Source organism: Macrobrachium rosenbergii, chromosome 37 (genome assembly GCF_040412425.1).
Source record: "Macrobrachium rosenbergii isolate ZJJX-2024 chromosome 37, ASM4041242v1, whole genome shotgun sequence".
NCBI lineage: Eukaryota > Metazoa > Arthropoda > Malacostraca > Decapoda > Palaemonidae > Macrobrachium > Macrobrachium rosenbergii.
The window spans coordinates 5972931-5991838 of NC_089777.1; the positions used below are offsets into that span (position 1 = coordinate 5972931).

Sequence of the window (18908 nt, forward strand, 5' to 3'; positions counted from 1 at the left end):
ATGGCGTTGGTGTTGATGATCTGAAGGCTTCTGGATGCCGTTGGTGATGATCTGAAGGCTTCTGGATGGCGTTGGTGATGCTCTGAAGGCTTCTGGATGCCGTTGGTGATGATCTGAAGGCTTCTGGATGGCGTTGGTGATGATCTGAAGGCTCTTGCATGGCGTTGGTGATGATCTGAAGGCTCCTGGATGGCGTTGGTGATGATCTGAAGGCTTCTGGATGGCGTTGGTGATGATCTGAAGGCTCCTGGATGGCGTTGGTGATGATCTGAAGGCTCATGGATGACGCTGGTGATGATCTGAAGGCTCCTGGATGGCGTTGGTGATGATCTGAAGGCTCCTGGATGACGTTGGTGATGATCTGAAAGCTCTTGGATGACGTTGGTGATCTGAAAGCTCTTGGATGACGTTGGTGATGATCTGAAGGCTCTTGGATGGCGTTGGTGATGATCTGAAGGCTCTTGGATGGCGTTGGTGATGATCTGAAGGCTCCTGGATGGCGTAGGTAGTGATCTGAAGGCTTCTGGATGGCTTTGGTGATGATCTGAAGGCTCTTGGATGGCGTTGGTGATGATCTGAAGGCTCCTGGATGACGTTGGTGATGACCTGAAGGCTCCTGAACGTATTCTAAGGCCTTCATTATGAACTGGGTCTAATGTTTTCACCGTTGTATCTGATGCCAAGCCATATATTTCACTTCCATAATCAAAGACAGAGCAGCACTATTTGCTATATATAGTAAAAACAAGACTATGTCTACCAGCTCCAAAGTAGTGTTTGATTGTTTTTTTAATGTGGATTTAATGCTCTTTTACATTTAGATTTCACTTAGGTTATGCTTCAGACTTTCAGTTCGAAGTGAGTATCAAATGCCTAATCAGAATTCTGCTGTTTGGCTGCTTGATATACTATAGTTTCTGATTTTTAATATATTTCTTCACCATTTTTTCCTTTTATTTTTATAAAACATGATTGCCTGAATTTTATTTATGGAAAATTTAAAGCCTATAGATGAAACCCATTCATCTATTTTTTATTCTCTTTTATGTGATTCGTTCTGCATGTTTTATTTGAGATGCTGAATAATATATGCAAAATCATCCATATACAAGTTAGTTTTAATTCCAATAGGTAGATTTACACTAGTATCATTGTGCTAAAGTAAACAGTGTGCCACTAAGGACCTTCTTATGGAACACCATTTTCAAGTGGAAATGTCTTGAAAATACATCATCAATTCTCACTTTAAAGTGACATTTGTCAGAAAATTTTCCATAAACCCTGAGTAAATGTCCACGAATGATGTTTTTATGTAACGCTTTGGATATTGCATATCTCCATGTAGTATCACCTTACTTTTCAAAATGTCATGTATATCTCCATGTGGTATCATATGCCTTCTCAAGTTAAAAGATAACAGAAGTTTGTTTTTAGTTCAAATCCTCTTAATTGGTTTAGTTCAAATCCTCTTCATTGTATGGCCTTCTAAGTTAGTCAGAGAGAATCAATGTAGATCTGTTACATTGTGACCCAGTGAGTGGGAGTCAGGAGAATTTTATTTTCTCGAAGTGTGCCTTATTGGTCGAGCATTTACCATTTCTCTGGTAATTTGCATAAACAACTTGTCAAAGAAACTAGTCTGTAATATTTTACATTACTGGGATCCTTTCCAGGTTTGGGGATAGGAATAATTATAGCTTTACGCCATTCATCAGAAAATAAATTTCCAAGCCATAAGTGATTATAAAATTGTAATAAGTATCACTTTGCCAAAGGTCCTTAGTGGCAGATCACCTCAAAACAAATGTTTTTTCACCTCAGGGGCAGGTTTGTGCTGTTCAACGCAGCAAACTTAATTTTCTGTATGGACATATATATCTAAGGTTCCCAAATTTGCTAATAATTCTATAATGTTTCTTTGTGCAAGTGTTTATCTAAATTTTTATCACTGTTCTACTAAGTTTTGCTCTATTATATTACTTATTTCTTTCCGGTTTAAGTATTCTTTTCCCATCTTTTGATATTGCATGTCAATTGGTTTAACATGGGTACCATTTATTTTCTGAATTTTCCCATATTTCTTGTATGGGAGTAGTATTAGAGAGAGATTTCATACATATTTCCAACTGAAATGATTCTTCCTTGAATTACTTTTTTTATTTTGAAATTGCTAATTTCTAATAATAATTTAGTCAGTTTTGTAAAATTTCTTCTAATATCAGTAACGTTTTATTTATTTAATAGTCTTTCTATTCAAATTATTTAATCGTCTTCCAATCTGGTGTTTTGTTTTAGTAATTCTGTTAGTTATTCTGACCATATGGGACTTTGCATTTTTTGTTGGATGAGATTTTTGATTTTGGTATTGCTTTATCAACAGCATTTTTAATGAAATCAACATGAAATCTATTTGTTTCATTATGATCTTATACAGTCAAGTTCAAGTTCGTCGACACTCTCTGATCATAATTTGGGGTACATAGATGGCACTAGTCTCGCCACCACCAGGCTGAACTTAGAGTGGCCGTTCTTTTGCCTTCCCAGTTGAAATGGGTAGAGTAAGGAGAGGAGGAGCCTCGTTTAACATACAATAATTATGATATTTTGTCAACTCCTGTATGAAAAATGCAATGATAATCGTTACACATTTCTAGTGCTTGGATAGATTCATAGGGTTGATATGTATGGTAGATAGATGTAGTGCTTCAAACGGTATATCCTTATATACTACTAACATAATGAAACAACTAATTTGGGATTAGTTAAAACAAGTGACATGCAGATTTTCTTGCCACATGTTTAATATATATGGCATCGTCTAGTAAACTCTGTTATACTTTAAATCTATTAATTTTTACTAAGATTTGTATTAGGAATGTAGATTTGATTTTCTCCATTCTTGTCATTATTTTTATTATGGTAATTCCTAGCACTGTAGCAGTAGCAGCCCTATCAGTAGGAGTAGGAGTAGGAGCAGGAGTAGGAGTAGGAGGAGGAGGGAGGAGAGGAGGAGGAGGAGGAGTTGGAGTTGTAACTTTAGTAGTAGTAGTAGTATCTAGAAAGACCGATGCATGTAAAGAAAGAGAGAGAGAGAGAGAGAGAGAAAGTGGGGTGATTGTGTGTGCATGTTCGGTATAATTTCTTGTCTGTGGGTGAAGAAGCACTGTGAACTTCCGCCTATTCAGCGTGAAATAGGCCAAAGTCTGGTCTGCGTCAAATGAAGTGGTTGAATCACCTATTAAGAAATAGTTTGTTTCTTTACTAGAATTGCGTTTGCATAATTATATATATTTTCAATTTCAGACGTCTTATAGGAAAACCTTTCATTCATATAGAACAATGTTGTATTCCGATTATCTTTCACGTTTTTTCTATTTTGAATATTATTTCAACTTTGAGGTTCTTTAAAGTGATGATAATTATTGTTAAGCATCGTTCATCAGCATTTCTGAACTACCGAAGCACAAAGTGATCCACTGATGACCAAGGACCAGAGGTACTTTCGAAAATGGAAAATTCATAAGTCCATACGACATCGCGACTCCCTTGTAAGTTACTTGCTTACATTTTCATATTATTGTGATTGAAAGCACAAATATAAATTGAAAAAACCTTCGAAATAGTCAAAATTATATTTCATCCAACAATATCTACTCTTATAATTATATTTCTAACAAAAATGATATGATTATGGGCAATTGTTATCATACTTTGCTCTTATCTACAATATTTATTTGTTTCAGAGAACATGGCAGAGCAAAGGGCAAATTCCACCGCAGTCATAACTGATTGTGCAAGAATTATTGCTTTAGGAGTGCCATTGCCTGTCAGTGTTGTTGCACATAGAACTGACTCCATCGATCAACAGTTCATAAGTGGATCAAACTTTATTAGTAAGAAGAAGGGTCACTGAAACCAGACCCCACGGTGGACAGCCTAAAGTTACAACGCTCAGCAGTTCATTATCTATAGAAGCGTTGCAGAGAATCCGCTTCGTCGGCCTTCAAGATAACACGGGACCTTGGACTAATCTGCAGTCCACTTACAGCGGGCAGCTGCCTCCAAGCAAATGGTATAATGTGTCTTGTCCAGCATTAACAGAAACATTGAAGCACTGCCGAGAACATCGGCTGGGATTTGCGCACTTCAGTAGTCTGCAGAGGATGCTACATTTTGGCAAAATGTTATATTCACCGATGAAAAGTGTTTCGTCCAGTGAAAGCAGAGAAGGATCTGCATAGAGGGTCCGCAACACAAGATATAGCGAACAAAACATCAATGAAAGAGCAAGAAGTGGTAGAGTAAGCACTGCTATGTGGGGGTGGATGTAGGCTTTTGGACCTGGTGAGCTCTTACAGATCGAAGGCCGACAAACAAGCGAAAAATACATCGGCATCCTTGAATCGCTATTACGGACTGTGCGAACTATGGCTATTCCAGCTCCCCAAACTATTAAGGTTGTGCAGGACCGGAGCCCAATCCACACCAGCCACAGGGTAAGAGAATGGGCCCTGTTACACCCAGAGATTGAATTCTTGGATTGGCCGACAAAACGATGAGACATGAACCCCATTGAAAATCTGTGGGGTATCATGGTTCAAGACAAGGATATTAATAAGGCGCTGAGGAAACAATTGTAAGACATGCCCAGAGATGTATGGGAGAAGTATCCACAACCGCCCCAACATCTGTCTGAATGTCGTCAATTCTATGCCAAAAAAGACTTAATGAAGTTATTGAAGCTCATGGCGGATGGATCCAAATATTGATATTGGAAACAAATAAATTAAAAATAGTATATATTTTTTTAATGTAGAACCTCTTGGAGGATGGACCCAATATTGATATAGTTGAAAATAGATTAGAATTTTGTTCTTGTTGTTGAAGCTCTTGGAGGGCTGACCAAATATTGATGTTATTTGAATATAAATAAATCTGAAATAGTTTTTCTATTTCTGGAAGCTACTGGAGTGTGGACGAAATATTGATTTTATTTGAAAATAAACAAATCCAGAAATAGTATAATTCTTCTTTGTTGAATCTTGGCGAATTGGACCCTAATACTGATGTTATTTGAATATGAATAAATTGAAAATAGTATTTATTTTGCCATTATTGTGTAGAGAATTTCTCCAAATATTTCAAGAAGTAATTGCAGCTACAGTAGTGATGCGATAAGAGATCCTATCCACACCGTTGTGCATATGCCTGACTAGCAAAACTGTTGCCATGTCAAAATGGAGAATCAGGACGTCATATTCGAGGGAAAGACTTTACCGAGGATCTGGCGCTTTTCTTACAAGAGCCATCGAAGTTTTTATAGTCTCATGTGATTCTCCATTTTTGACATGGCAGATGTTTACAATCCGTCATTTAAATACACAACGGTGTGGATGAACAATAACCATTCATTGAAACAATAGCAAATTGATATGAAAAGGAAAAATGCACGATAAAATCACATCTCCATAAAATGAATTATTTTTCTTAATCACGCTTTCTAGGGATTTAAATGCCATTTTAAATACTGGATCATATCTTCACATTTATTGAGACTGAAAAGATTTCAGTAATGAATAAGTGTTAGCAGTGATGAATGCAGACCATTATGATAGAACTCGAAAGGATACAACCTAAAAAAGCATTCAAGCAAAACAACATCAATGATAATCACTTCACAAATGGATGTGATCATATGTTCTATAGAAACTATGATTTATACATTTAAACAGATTTTCTAATATGCATAAGAGCAAACTACCAAGTGTATTATGCATGACTGTTATGAAAGGAAGTTAAATGACAAGTGATTACTTAATACACCTAGGTGCACTTCACTATAGACAATTGTCTTCTTGACGATCTCTCTCTCTCTCTCTCTAGATAAACCTAATAAGTTATTTTGTCAATGTCAAATAATGAAGAGAATGGTGAAGATAATCAAATTTGCGATACAAAGGAAGGATAGTATGGTTATAGTAAATAAATTCAGAGTATAACAAGTTGACTAGACGATGCCATATTTAACATCTGACAAGAAAATCTGATTTTGCTTCTTTTACCTAATCCCAAATTACCGTTTGATTATTACTTTTGAGAGTCATAATGTTTCCCTCTCAAATGTATATAGAAAATGAAAGGGTGTCCCATTACACCCATACAAACAAAACCACTACAGTGCTTCAACGGTCTCAGATATGGTCATCGTTCTCAAGTCTGCAAAATGGCAGAAGTTGTGTGACAACTGTTCTGCACCAGCTCATGAATGCACATTAGGCACACGGTGCATTAATTGTAATCTGGGTCATAGGTCAGTGATAGAAAATGCCCATGTTTTCAAATGGAAACAACTAACTCAACTAAAATCAGATGAGGAGCATATAGAGTAGAGTTATGCTAGAAGACTTCTAAATGGGAAAGAGAATTATGCAAAGGCCTTAAATCCAAATATCAGCAAGCTTAAAATAAACCAAAAAAATGCCAGGTAGGCCAATGAATGCAAACATAAGTTTAGATATAAATAAATGCCCAACCTCCAATTCAGCATCAGTACCTCAATTTTGGATATTACTCCCCCATCCCTCTGCTCTTAAGATGAGCAGCCCTAGGCCTGTCATCTTGGGTGCTCTCTGCCCTGATTTAGGGAGAGGACCGATACTCAGCATGTGTGCTCTATAACAGAGGCAAAATACCAACACACCTCCCCATTTTCCAAAAAAAAAAGAGGGAGACCACCTTCTTTTTCCCCTCCAGTCACAAGACACGCTGAAATACCTAGCAATAGGTATGAAACACTGTCTCTAGTTGATGGATCAAAACCACCTAATGAGATAATTCACTCAAAAATCACAACTGATCTACACCACAATCCTCATAATCAAATATTAAGCTACATAATGTTATAAGAGTATAAAACCAAAATATCTCGACCATCCTTTAAAAAAAAATCATCAGGAAGTAGCAATAAAATGAAAAATTCACAATTGAGGACTTCTTTCAAAGAGTCCTCTAGAAAATAACCAGCATTTTCTCCTTCATCTTGCAGTCTGGGGGCTAAGTATGAAGAGCTTAAGATGCTCATTCATGAATTCTCTCCAGTTTTTATTTGTTTATGGGAAACGATGTTGGATATTAATACTCCTTGTTCAAGGGAATACACTGCATACTGAACTGCTTATAATCCTCAAGTAGGAAGTCATGGAGGGAGTTTGGTTTATATTCGCCATGACATTCCTCAGACATCTTTAAGTCTGCAAACTCCCCTTCAAGCTGTAGCGGTGCAAGTAGAATTAACTAGAAAATATACTGTTTGCTTTCTCTACTTACCTCCCAATGATGATGTCTGCTATAATGATGTAGTAGGGTTGATTAATCAACTTCCTCAACCGTTTCTTCTTGTAGGAGACATGAACAGTAGACATCCACTGTGGGGTAATGTTTTAGCTAATAAAAATCTCATAGCATCACTAACGAAAACAAAGAAGACATGGGGATTTCTCATGCGGGTGAGCCTACTCACTTTCATATACACTTTATCGTAGTACTTTGACCTATCCATAGCTAGTTCTAACTGCCTTATTGACATTCACTGGAGAACACTGGATGACTAGCATAGTAGTGACCATGCACCAATAATCATTAAAAGCAACAGTAGTCCACCAGAGCATAGAGCTCCTTGCTGGTGCTTGGATAAAGCAGACTGGAGTAAGTTCAGGGAATTAAGTGAAATCGAAGGTGATGGGGATGAGTTTGGCAGTGTTGATGATGACATCGATTTACTTAATGGTACTCTTCACACTGCTGGATTGCATTCCGTTCCTAAAACCACTGGCTTATTCCGCCGTCGACCAGTTCCTTGGTGGTGCCTGAACTCCAGTTACTTCGCACAATTACAGAGCTGCTCTGATAGATGTCGACGAAATCCGACCAGAACTTAACATCTTAGTATATAAAAGTGTAGAGCACAGTTCCGGCGAGCATTAAAAGCAGCGATGCCAATCATAGTCATTCTTTGTTTCTTCAGCGGATAAAACTCCACCTTCAGCTGTATGGAGAAGAGTCAATAAAATAGTAGAGCAAATGTGCCCTAACCTTCACCCTGTATTAGATCTAATGGGCAATACATCACAGGTGCATTGGAAGTGGTGACAAATTAGGCATTTTTGAAAAAGTTTCCCTGAAATTGGAAACATCTCTGGATTCCATTATCGTTCAGGGAAGAACAAAAGCCACTTGATTTTTCATCCAAGAAGAAGAACGCCACAATATTCCCTTACTGAAGTAATTTGATTCTGCCTTGTCAACATGTTTGGATACAGCCCCAGGCCCTGATGAGGCTCTATATGCAAAGTTTAAGCATATATGTATGCAGTAATTTAACCTGGGATTATGTGCGGCTTCCAAGCTTAGTTTCCTGGAGACACACAATACCTGGGCTATGGTCATGGAGCAGTACCTTCAGCTCTTCATTTCGAGCCCTAAGACTTCTACAGTTCCATTGTAGTATTGACATGAAAACTATTTTTTGGGCTTGGTGGAAGGCCCTTTGAATGGAGCCTTCTCATTTACTCTTTTGTTTATGAGTATTACCAAGAGATGATTTGGAAAGGACTGGTCTTGACAGGTTTGGTTTATTATCTGTTGATTTACTGGTGTCATTTTGCTTCCCTTTCTTGTCAATTTGTTTAAATTCAGGCCGGGGTTCTTGCATTGAGCTTAGTACTTCGTATCTATTACTAATGATACTTGTTTAATTGGAGGAAGGATGAGGGGAGCTCATATCTCTTGTGGTTGCTGTATCTCCAGTCTCCATTAAATCACACAGAGACTCTGCTCGGACATTTCAAGGTTGTTGGATTAGCGTGCCAGCTTATCCTCACTTGGAGCTGCCTCAACAGGCCCAGCACCTGACCCAGACAGCCAGGGCCATACCACTGGGTTGATGCCTGCTACATTAGGGGTGCTGCCTGCACTCCTAAGTGTTGCATTGGGGTTGTGACTTAAGAACTTGAGCATAGCTCCTAGGTTGTTGTCCTAATTGTCTTTTTGCAAAACCAATACTTACTGTATATGCTCTGCATTGGCTTTATTTAGTGCAGACAGTTCAAATGTCTAATTTTACAATTTTTGTTATTGGATTTATGTTTCCCGTTGACAATGAACACATTTTGCTTTCTATTACATTCATTATCATGATGGACACCAGAAGCGATTCGCGTTTTAGCATTTTTCCAGTTTCTTGATGGGTGGCCAAACTTAAAAGCAATGATAGCACTGCATTGGTCTTTGCTGGAAAGGACGTACTCGTACCCTTTCACTTTCAAATATGACATGAGAAGGTACTTCACATTCTACAAAGGTTAAAATGATCATGTTGGCAATAGCTGCCTTTTTCGCTCTCCAAACTCAGGTGGGACTCATTTCTAGAATTTCTTCTTCTGCATGTCATAAAGGTCTTTATCAAATAGTACTCCTCTCCCATAACTAAAGCTTAAGTGGGCCAGTCTTCATAATCATTTCATCATATTTTATGTCCAACAAGATCCCCTTTATATATGCTTGGGTTGTGGCTTTGGCATGAATAAGAGCAGTGTTCTTCCAAAACCAGAAATATCCACCGCTCTTTATTCCTCACCTTTTTCTGAAGAAACCTGCAAAATTTATAGTAATAGTGCTTCTTCCCTTTGCCTGAAGCTACCACCTACATAGGATATTTGGAGTCCTTACTTCTGCTTTCTGATTTCTCTCTAGTTTATCACAGGCCATTTACATGGCACATAAACGTCCATGTCTTTCAGGAACTTTGTCTGTTAAGGCTCCTCCCTCGTACTGTAGCTTGACCCTGTTGTATGGCGCTTATCATACTAATAGTCTTTACAACCTCATCATGGCTACTAAAGGTAACCCACACTTCCATTTAGATTCAATATCAATAAGTTAATCTGATTTCTACAACAGTTCCAAATGATTTCCAGAGCTATTTGAGATCATTTCATAATCACAACAAACTGGTAAGTCTTCAATATGGAGCATTCTCAAATTTTCTAACCTGGCTGTGTTGAGGATTTAATTTTGGATGAAGAAGATTTCTTAGAAGTCTGTGTCTTTGCTTGCCATGGCATCAGTGAAAACAAAGCTAGAGTGTCAGGGTGGGAAAATCAGGGAGGGGATCAGGATTATTTATTATTTCTGCTTTTTGTCCATTTATTTTGGAGAAGTCATCAACATTTGGAGAATTTTAATCTTGGTGGGTGCAGGGTCATCATCTGTGCAGAACAGCACCATCAGAGGTCAGGGTGCAGATCCATAAGCCGTTCGGGCAAAGATTTGAGAGGGTAAAAGAAAATAATAATAAACCTGAAAATCTTAAAAAGATATCATCCTTGTGTGGTTTATTCTTCCACCACTGGCACAAGTGAGAACTGACTCACAAATATCCACGTTCACTACCCTACCCCACAGGGGATATTTTAACATGATTATAGTGGTCAGGGTGTAAGCCAAACCCGCTTGCTAGGACCGAAGGTATTACGAGAATACTATCATCCCCACTCTAATCGTGTTATGAATGACAGAGTGCTGAGAGTTGTATCCCCAGAACCAGAGCCCTCTGGAATCCATGGTCAGCCATAAAGAATAGTTCCACCTGATATCTCTTAGGTCAAAACATTCTCGGGCAGTTGATGGTCCTACCACAATTCCCACTATTTAGCTACGGATATAAACCCAATCCCGGCTAAATCTTTTCCTGTTTATCAGGTCCAATCAATTTTGTAACGGAGAATTCCTCAAAAATTCATTCAAGACAGAGATATAATGGTATATGAAACAGGACTCTTGGACTGAAACAGAGAACAGATTCCTGGGATTCAGGAAACCCCCTCACTGCATCAGTGGTTCTAATCGAGGGTTCATTGTTACTATTGTTATCGATTCCCCAGCCAATTGTGTCTCTTTGCATTTCACTGAGGTTTCCCTCCTTTCCACTGCCATCAAGGGTCAACATCTTGACCTGAACCACACCTGCATCTCTGCATACTAGTCACCCCATTGCACCTCTTCCTCTCGAATCTTTATCTGGCTGCCATTCAACGACCTTTCTAGGTACCTGGCCAGATTAACGACATGCCCTGTGAAGAAGACAATGGAGCACCCCATTAAGAAGAGGTTGTCAGAAGTATCAAAACACGGCCATCGTTGGCGCCGACTGTGGTATATATACTGGCTCTGACAGACCATTCTTTGCTAGTCACCCTTACACTGTCATGTTGCTATAGGCTCTCTGCTAGCCTATCCCATGACGTCATTCTGCTGATTTACCTGACAACATCACATTGTCCAGAAGTCACTGGTAGACTACGCTACGCTACTTGACGATTTCCTTATGCTGAAGATTGTTGTATCCAGCTGGTACCCTCTAAGCGCTGATGCTTTGCTAGCCCACCAGTGCCCCTACACTTCATCTTACTTCCTCTATCGTGGGGAAAGTTTAGTTACAACACCTCCGCTGACACCCTATTGCAAAAACTTAGACTCTACAAAACCTTCAGTCTTGTCCATGGACCCCTAGGTAATGTGTCGGAGGATTGTTTGTGAAGCCTCACTAACTTTATCCTACGTGTTTTATACCTGTTCTCCTAATTCCTATAAACATACGCCTTTTACTTTCCCTCAGAGAGTGCTTATTTGTGTACCTGTCTTTTAACAGTAATTGTTACATAATCAGTACTTTGATATTTTGTCTACATAAATTCATCGTCAGTATTATTACTCAGATCCATTTGTATGTTTCATCTTCCCTGTCTTACACATTCGTGGTTCTGAGTACCTGTTGTGTGTTACCAACTGTAGACCAATGGTGCCACCTTCCTGCATACCCAGTCAAGATATCTGCACTATCAGTGGTGTCACGTTCTCTCTTAATGTACCACTGCTTGTGCATTCTTTGGATGATCCCTTATACATATTATTGTGTTGTACAGAAAGGCCTAGCTTTCAAGATTGCAGTTTGTGGCACTTTTCTCTGGTATTTGTGATTTGAGTAACATAATCTTGACATTGCCACTGATCTCCAATGTTAGCTCCTGTAAGTAATTCATCTTCTGACTGTACACAGTGAATTATACTATTCGTCGAACACCTAAGTTTACCTCCAAACCTTCCTTTATTGGTAAGTTTCGAGTATTTTTCACTTAAAACTTATAACTTTTCTGTTCACAGGAGCACAGCCACCCTCAGTCAGTTGTAATTATCAAAGGTCCTACTTAGAGGCATCTTTTTACCTGCACGGCAGTGCAAACGTGATAATACATAAAAAATCAATACAAATAAGATAGTAAATTTTAAATTTCGTGTTTTAAATTCATTAAAATCCCTATTGGTTTATTTTCATTATTTGCTTATTTTTATATTTTACCATTTAAATTACAATTCACAAATGTTAAAATTGGAATGACAGAAAATGTAGAAGATTGACAAATTTCCATCATCAATTTATTTCCAAAAGTCGATAATTGCTCTTGGTTATATTTTGGACATTCACACAATTACATGTAACTGTTATCATCACTTTGTTCTCAGGCATTGTGGGAGGAGGGCCATGTGGACTGTTCATTGGTGTCCATGTGTCAAAAAAAGAGTATTGCCTGTTAGAAGATGCGTCAGAATTGCGCGTGTGTCTCTCTCTCTCTCTCTCTCTCTCTCTCTCTCTCTCTCTCTCTCTCTCTCTGAGATGATGGACTCTATTTTCCAACACAGGATATTAATTTTTATTATTTATAGGTTCATCATTCCATATATTTTTCCATTTATTTACTATGAGAGGTATATATCTTATTTAGTCACTAATAAGGATGTTTACATTTGTCCTTGTCATGTGGACTGCTGCTTTAGCTGCTTTATCAGCCTCTTCGTTTCCTGTAATCCCTACCATGGGCTGGGATCCAACACGCTAATATTTTCCATTATTATATTGTTTGTGGAGCTTTGGTTTCCACATTTTTTCTAGGGTAGGTATACCAAATAAATCTTATCAAATTGCTCAATATACATCAAGGATGATGGGAGGGATATATAAATATATAAATATATATATATATATATATATATATATATATATATATATACATATATATATATATATATATATAAGTATATATATATATATATATATATATATATATATATATATATATATATATATATATATATATATATATATATATGAACTATTAAAGAATCGAACCTCTATTTACTACACCATACCACATCATGGGTAATGGGAGCACTCGACGACAACACACAATCTTGGAAGTCAATCCTCAAGAAACTTTGTTTAACAAGACCCAATGACTGGCACAGATACATTCCTTGTGCTTTGTTTGATATGGAAGAGAGACCCAGTGGTTCATTAGGGTTTTCCCCTTTTTAACTACTCTACGGTAGGCAAGCTAGACGACCATTGTCAATACTGAATGATCTGTGGGTGAAGCCTGACCTGAATAACATGACCAAAAGCACTAATCAGTGTCAGTGTTCTTGACCTTCGTTTCAGGTTAGAAGAGACTCTGAACTTGTTTATCGAAGGATAAATACAAAAATATTTTGACCAGAAAAGTACCAACAACATGTTCACGGAATGTGAGAGTTCTCTGACAATACAAACAAATTGCAAATGACATGGAAGAGACTACACCACACAGTCACCCCAAGCCTCATGGTAATGTAAATTGTGGAGTCTGCATACAGGTAAGGAAGTTATATCACGTCAGTATGTTGAAAAGTAGTATCGTAGAGCTACTGCCCCTCAAGTAGGGCAGCCTTGGCGTGGTGAGAGAGACTAAGCGTCCCTGGCGTAACTGGGCTGATTGTGACAAATCATCCTACAGGTTTGGTTTTAAATGCATGGACATTTCACTTTCCGAAAAAGTTTACTGTAGGTGAAGGTCGGAAAAGGGATCACGTTTGGAAGGGGTTTGCATTCGAAGCTAATTGTGGAAGTTGTGGTGGCTGATTCGCCACCTGATAACAATTCGGACCTAAGAGGTAGATGGGATCTTCCATTGCTATCTTGAGACAGAACCATCTCGAGATCAGCCCACTGGAATCCAGGGAAACTGTTTTTGAGGATGGAACTCGGGCTTTTGTCAGAAGCCTGCCAATACATTTGGAGTGGGAGTCAGTCCCCATTAGTTGAGGTAGAACTTCCCTGAGGTGGATTGGCTTATACCTGGGCATTTGCAAGCATGTTGGTGCTATCCCGAAGGGGTAGGGTATGGGAACGGACTATTGAAGGTCAGCTCTCTTGTGCCATTGGTGGAGAATGCAAATGCCTGACTGATCCCGATCCTTTCTTGATAACCAAGCAGTTTGGGTAGGTGGGTGAGCCAGTTTTGTGTGTGGCAGTCTGGTGTGTGCGTGCTTGGCATCTTGGGTCTCTTCGGGGCTCTGGCAGTGTGTTGCGGTGGGAGAAGGCTATACAGTAAGCTGCCTGGTTTTCCTTTCTGATGTGTTATGGGGTCTGTGTTGGTGGGCCAGCAGGTGTCAGCTGTGCTTTTGGACTTCTGCATGTGAACTAGCAATAATTTATGGATTTTGCAACTAGTTTTCCCTCCCCTGGATCGACGACTCACCCAGCACTGGCTTAGCGACTTCCTGGCTTGAAAAGGATATTGGTAGACTCACAGATTCCCACCTCCAGAAAGAAGGTTGGCTGCAGCCTCTCCACAAGGAACTCACAAGAAAGGTTCTAGAGTGACGAAAGTCACCATAGAAAATTGACAATTTTGCCTGTATATGAAATACCCCTTGAATGCCATTATGAATCCATTTTTGTATTATTTCAAAATATGGGAAAATTTTAAAAATACGTATGAACTACAATGAAGATGATGAGAAATGGGAGGCTTGGATCTCTTTTGAGAGACACGAAGATGCCTTTAGTGCCACCTGTAACATTGAAAGTATTCTTCTTCACAATTGTAATATATAGGGAGCACTTTGTGACAAATTACCTACAAATTTAGGCGTTTATCGCCCAGCTGACTGGAATGAAAATGAGTCTCTGACTCTTGAAAATACTCTGCAAGTACCTAGAAATTCCCCAGTGGCTTATGGGAACACTTAAAAGGAAAATGGTATTTTCATTATAAGAAATAAGTTTTTAAATATGCCTGGTAGTTACATATATATATAGCTTTATCCCGCCGATTCGTCGCGCGCACGGCAGAAATTCAAAATTCGCGGCAATTGCCGATAGATGGTCAGGTGGCCATACCTGTGCGCCCTCTACCAGGTACCTGGAACCATTCCCAATTGTCCTCAGAAATTCCATGCCCCTGTTCTCAGAGGGGAGGAGGGAGGGACCTTTTATATATCTTAACCTGGGTAAGTATATTTAAACTTATTTTATAATGAAAATACCATTTTTAAATATCTAACTTCCTAGTAGTTACATATCTCACTCTTTGATGACACCATTGGTGGTGGATTGGGAACCATAACACCGTTGGGAATTCGTATAATTACTAAACACTATATATTAGCTGTAACCATACTCTGGTTCCTACCTGATAAGGAAGCTGGCTTCATAGTTATCCTGCCTCATTCGCCTGCATTCCTTGAGAGACCCAGCGATCCACCCAGGGGGCTGTAGAAAGTCTCTATGGGGCTGTCACACGGTCCTCGACAGCAACATGGCTAGACCACCACCTTGCTATCCTGTAGCCATGGACAAGAAACGATACCCTGACCACTAACACCGCAAAACACCTCCAAAACCTAACTTAGACTTGCAACCCCAGACTGTGGAAGGTTGCAACAACCTTCCTGAACAACCTGTGAGTTCAAATCAAGAAAAAGCAAGGGTATAAAAATAAGGTTAACGGTTAGAGGCAGTAGTACCTTCTCCAACTACGGCGCCGGAGGCAACGTACGGACCCAGGGAACAGCAATCCTCATATTGGGTCTGTACTTCTTTTAGGTAACAATCTGCGAAGATAGACTTGCTTCGCCAGAATGTCACCTTCAAAATCGATTTCATAGACTTATTGTGTCTATAAGCCATCGAAGTCGCCACAGCTCTTACTTCGTGAGCTTTGACTTTGAGGATTGGGAAGCTTTTCTCGTCACAGTCTTGGTGAGCTTCCCTTATTAAATCCTTGATAAAGAATGCCAGTGCATTCTTTGATAAGGGCAACGAAGGTTTCTTCACCGAGCACCAGAGGTTGTCTGTCTGACCTCTCATGTTTCTGGTCCTCTGTAGATAAAATTTTAGGGCCCTAACTGGACAAAGGCCTCTCTCTTTTTCCTGTCCTACTACATGAGACAGCCCTGGTATGGTAAAGGATCTGGAGCCATGGTTAAAGAGAAGGGTTCTCGTTTTAGCGAAAACCAAGTTGTAATTGAGCAGACTGCATTCTCCCCATTTGAGCCTTCCTTCTTGCTAAGGAAGCATGGTCCTCCTACCCTCTTGGCTGTAGCCAACGCAGCCAGGAATAGGGTCTTCTTAGTGAGATCCTTCCATGAAGCCTTGTCGAGAGGTTCAAACCTGCTCGAGGTTAAAAACTTCAGGACTACGTCCAAACTCCAAGAGGGGGTCAGGTTGTCCTTCCTCTTAACTGTCTCAAAAGACCTTATGAGATCCGTGAGGTCCTCGTCTCCCGACACGTCAATGACTTCTGTGATGGCAGACGGAGAAGCTAGCATGCTGCGGTATCCCTTGATGGTTGATACTGCTAGTTTTCTTGAGTTTTAAATGCAGCAGAAAATCTGCCAGTTGAGTTAGAGGTACTGGAAGGAAATGTTATTAATTCTGCACCATTCTGAATCGTCCCGCTTTGACTGGTACACGCCCAGGTGTGGGCGTCCTCCCTGCGCTCTCGATGGCTCTTGCAGCTTCCCTTGAAAAACCGCGCCGCTCTTGCCAGTTTTTAGATGGTCGAGCAGTTAGGTTGAGAGCGAGGGAGATTTTGGTCGGTATCTCTCTCTATGGCTGTCTGGGTAAGATGCGTTCCGACAAGGTAACGATCTGGGGGTGTCTACTAGCCACTCCATCACTTCTGTGATCCATGGTCTCATGGGCCAAAATGGAGCTATCAGGGTCATGCGGGCGTCGTTCGACTCCCTGAACTTCTTCATGACTCTGTCTAGGATCTTGAATGGGGGAAAAGCGTACGTGTCTAGTCCTTCCCAATCCATGAGGAAGGCGTCCACTGCCACTGCTTCCTGGTCTGGGACTGGAGAGCAGTAGACTGGTAACCTCTTTGTTCTCTGTGTCGCAAAGAGGTCTATTGACGGTTCTCCCCACAGATTCCAAGTCTGTTTGCACACCTCGCGATGTAAGTCCATTCTGTCGTGAGAACCTGTACTACCTCTGCTGAGAAGATCGGCTCTGACGTTCTTCTCTCCACTATGGCCGAGTTATCAGAGTTATGTTGTTACGCTTCTGCCCAGCAGGAGATCTTTTGCTGCCTCGTAAAGGGAATCGAGCAGGTGCCACCCTGTTTCCTGATGTAGGCCAACGCTGTGGTGTTGTCTGCGTTGACCACCTTACTATCTTGTTCTGGTTAACTTCTCCTGGAAGTGCACTAGCGCTAGATGAATGGCCTGGTTCCTTGACGTTTTATATGCCATTTCTTTGATGGTTTTCCCCATAGACCTGAGATCTGCGCCCTTCCTAAGCGTTGCACCCCATCCCACGTCAAAATGCGTCTCAATACAACACTAGATTCGGGTTCTTCTGTTGAAGTTCGAGGCCTTCTTGTAGTTTGTTGGGAGTCGTCCACCAACTCAATTGATTTCTGATTCCCCAGAGGGATCCGGAATCCACGTCTCGATGTGGCCTCTTTCAATAACTTGACAGATGGAACTGAAGTGGACGTAGATGTGGTCTTCCCCGGGAGGCAGGTGTTTGATCGAGGAGAGGTCCCCAGCCAGACTCATCCTCCCTGCGTGAGCAGGTCTGTCTCCCTAGAAAGGCTTCACCTTTCTAAGCAATTCAAAAATGCGTTTCCAGGGCTGGAAAAGCCCGAAAAACCACTGACTGAATCCTCATCCCCAGGTAGATGATGTCAATGAGAGGCGTCAGCTGCGATTTGTCGTTTACTACCAGTCCTGGCTGTTGCGTCATATTCATTGTCCTTGTAGATCCTCCAGACACTTTGCTTGCGATCTGGCTCCTGATTAGCCAGTTGTCCAGATACATCGATATTCGTATCCATTTTAGATGTAACCAGTGAGCTAGGATTGATGCCACTCGTGTGGCGTATGAAGCGAGCTTAGTCAAAACAAGTGCTCTGAACTGATAAGTTGTCGGATACACAAACCTCAGATATTTTCTGTAGTTCGGGTGAATTGGTGCGGTAATCACGGCGTCCTGCAGGTCTATCGATACCATCGGTCTTCGCCCATTTGGTGCCTGCTCACGACTGGCGCCCAGATGTCTCCATAGCAAACTTGACTTTGCTTACGTACTTGTTCAGTGGACTTACGTCCGACTGGTCTCCAACCACCGAGTTCTTGGGTACCAGAAAGATCTGTTGTAAAATCCTTCTGACGAGAGGTCTTGCCTCTTCTATTGCTTTTGATAGCATCTGGGTTACCTGTTCTTGAAGAGCTGCTGCTTTGCTCCCGAGTATGTAGCTGTCAACTCTAACGGTCCTGGTGAAGAGGAGGCTTCCCTTAGGAAGGGATCTTGTAATACTTCCTTCAGTACTTCGACTGTCCAGTCGTCCGCTCCCCTTTGGCTCCACTCTTGCCAGAAGTGGGATAACCTGGCTCCCACTTGTGTCTGGAGGTTGTTGTGTTCACTTCTTGGGTTTCGGTTGCTGCTTGGGGTTCTTACGAGGTTGTCCTCCAGCAGTCATTCTCTGACTTCCTCTCAAAAGGGCTCTCCCACAAAGGGCTGACAC

General features: G+C 40.5%; 1 protein-coding gene across 1 annotated transcript in view; it reads left to right on the forward strand.

Moving 5' to 3' along the window:
* Positions 1-3748: 3748 nt before the first annotated feature.
* LOC136825105 (protein FAM133B-like) overlaps positions 3749-18908 on the forward strand; it is a 61309-nt gene continuing 46149 nt past the window's right edge. Inside the window, exon 1 of the mRNA XM_067081148.1 lies at positions 3749-3893. Coding sequence (XP_066937249.1) covers positions 3749-3893 — 145 coding nt within the window. The remainder of the gene's footprint in view (positions 3894-18908) is intronic.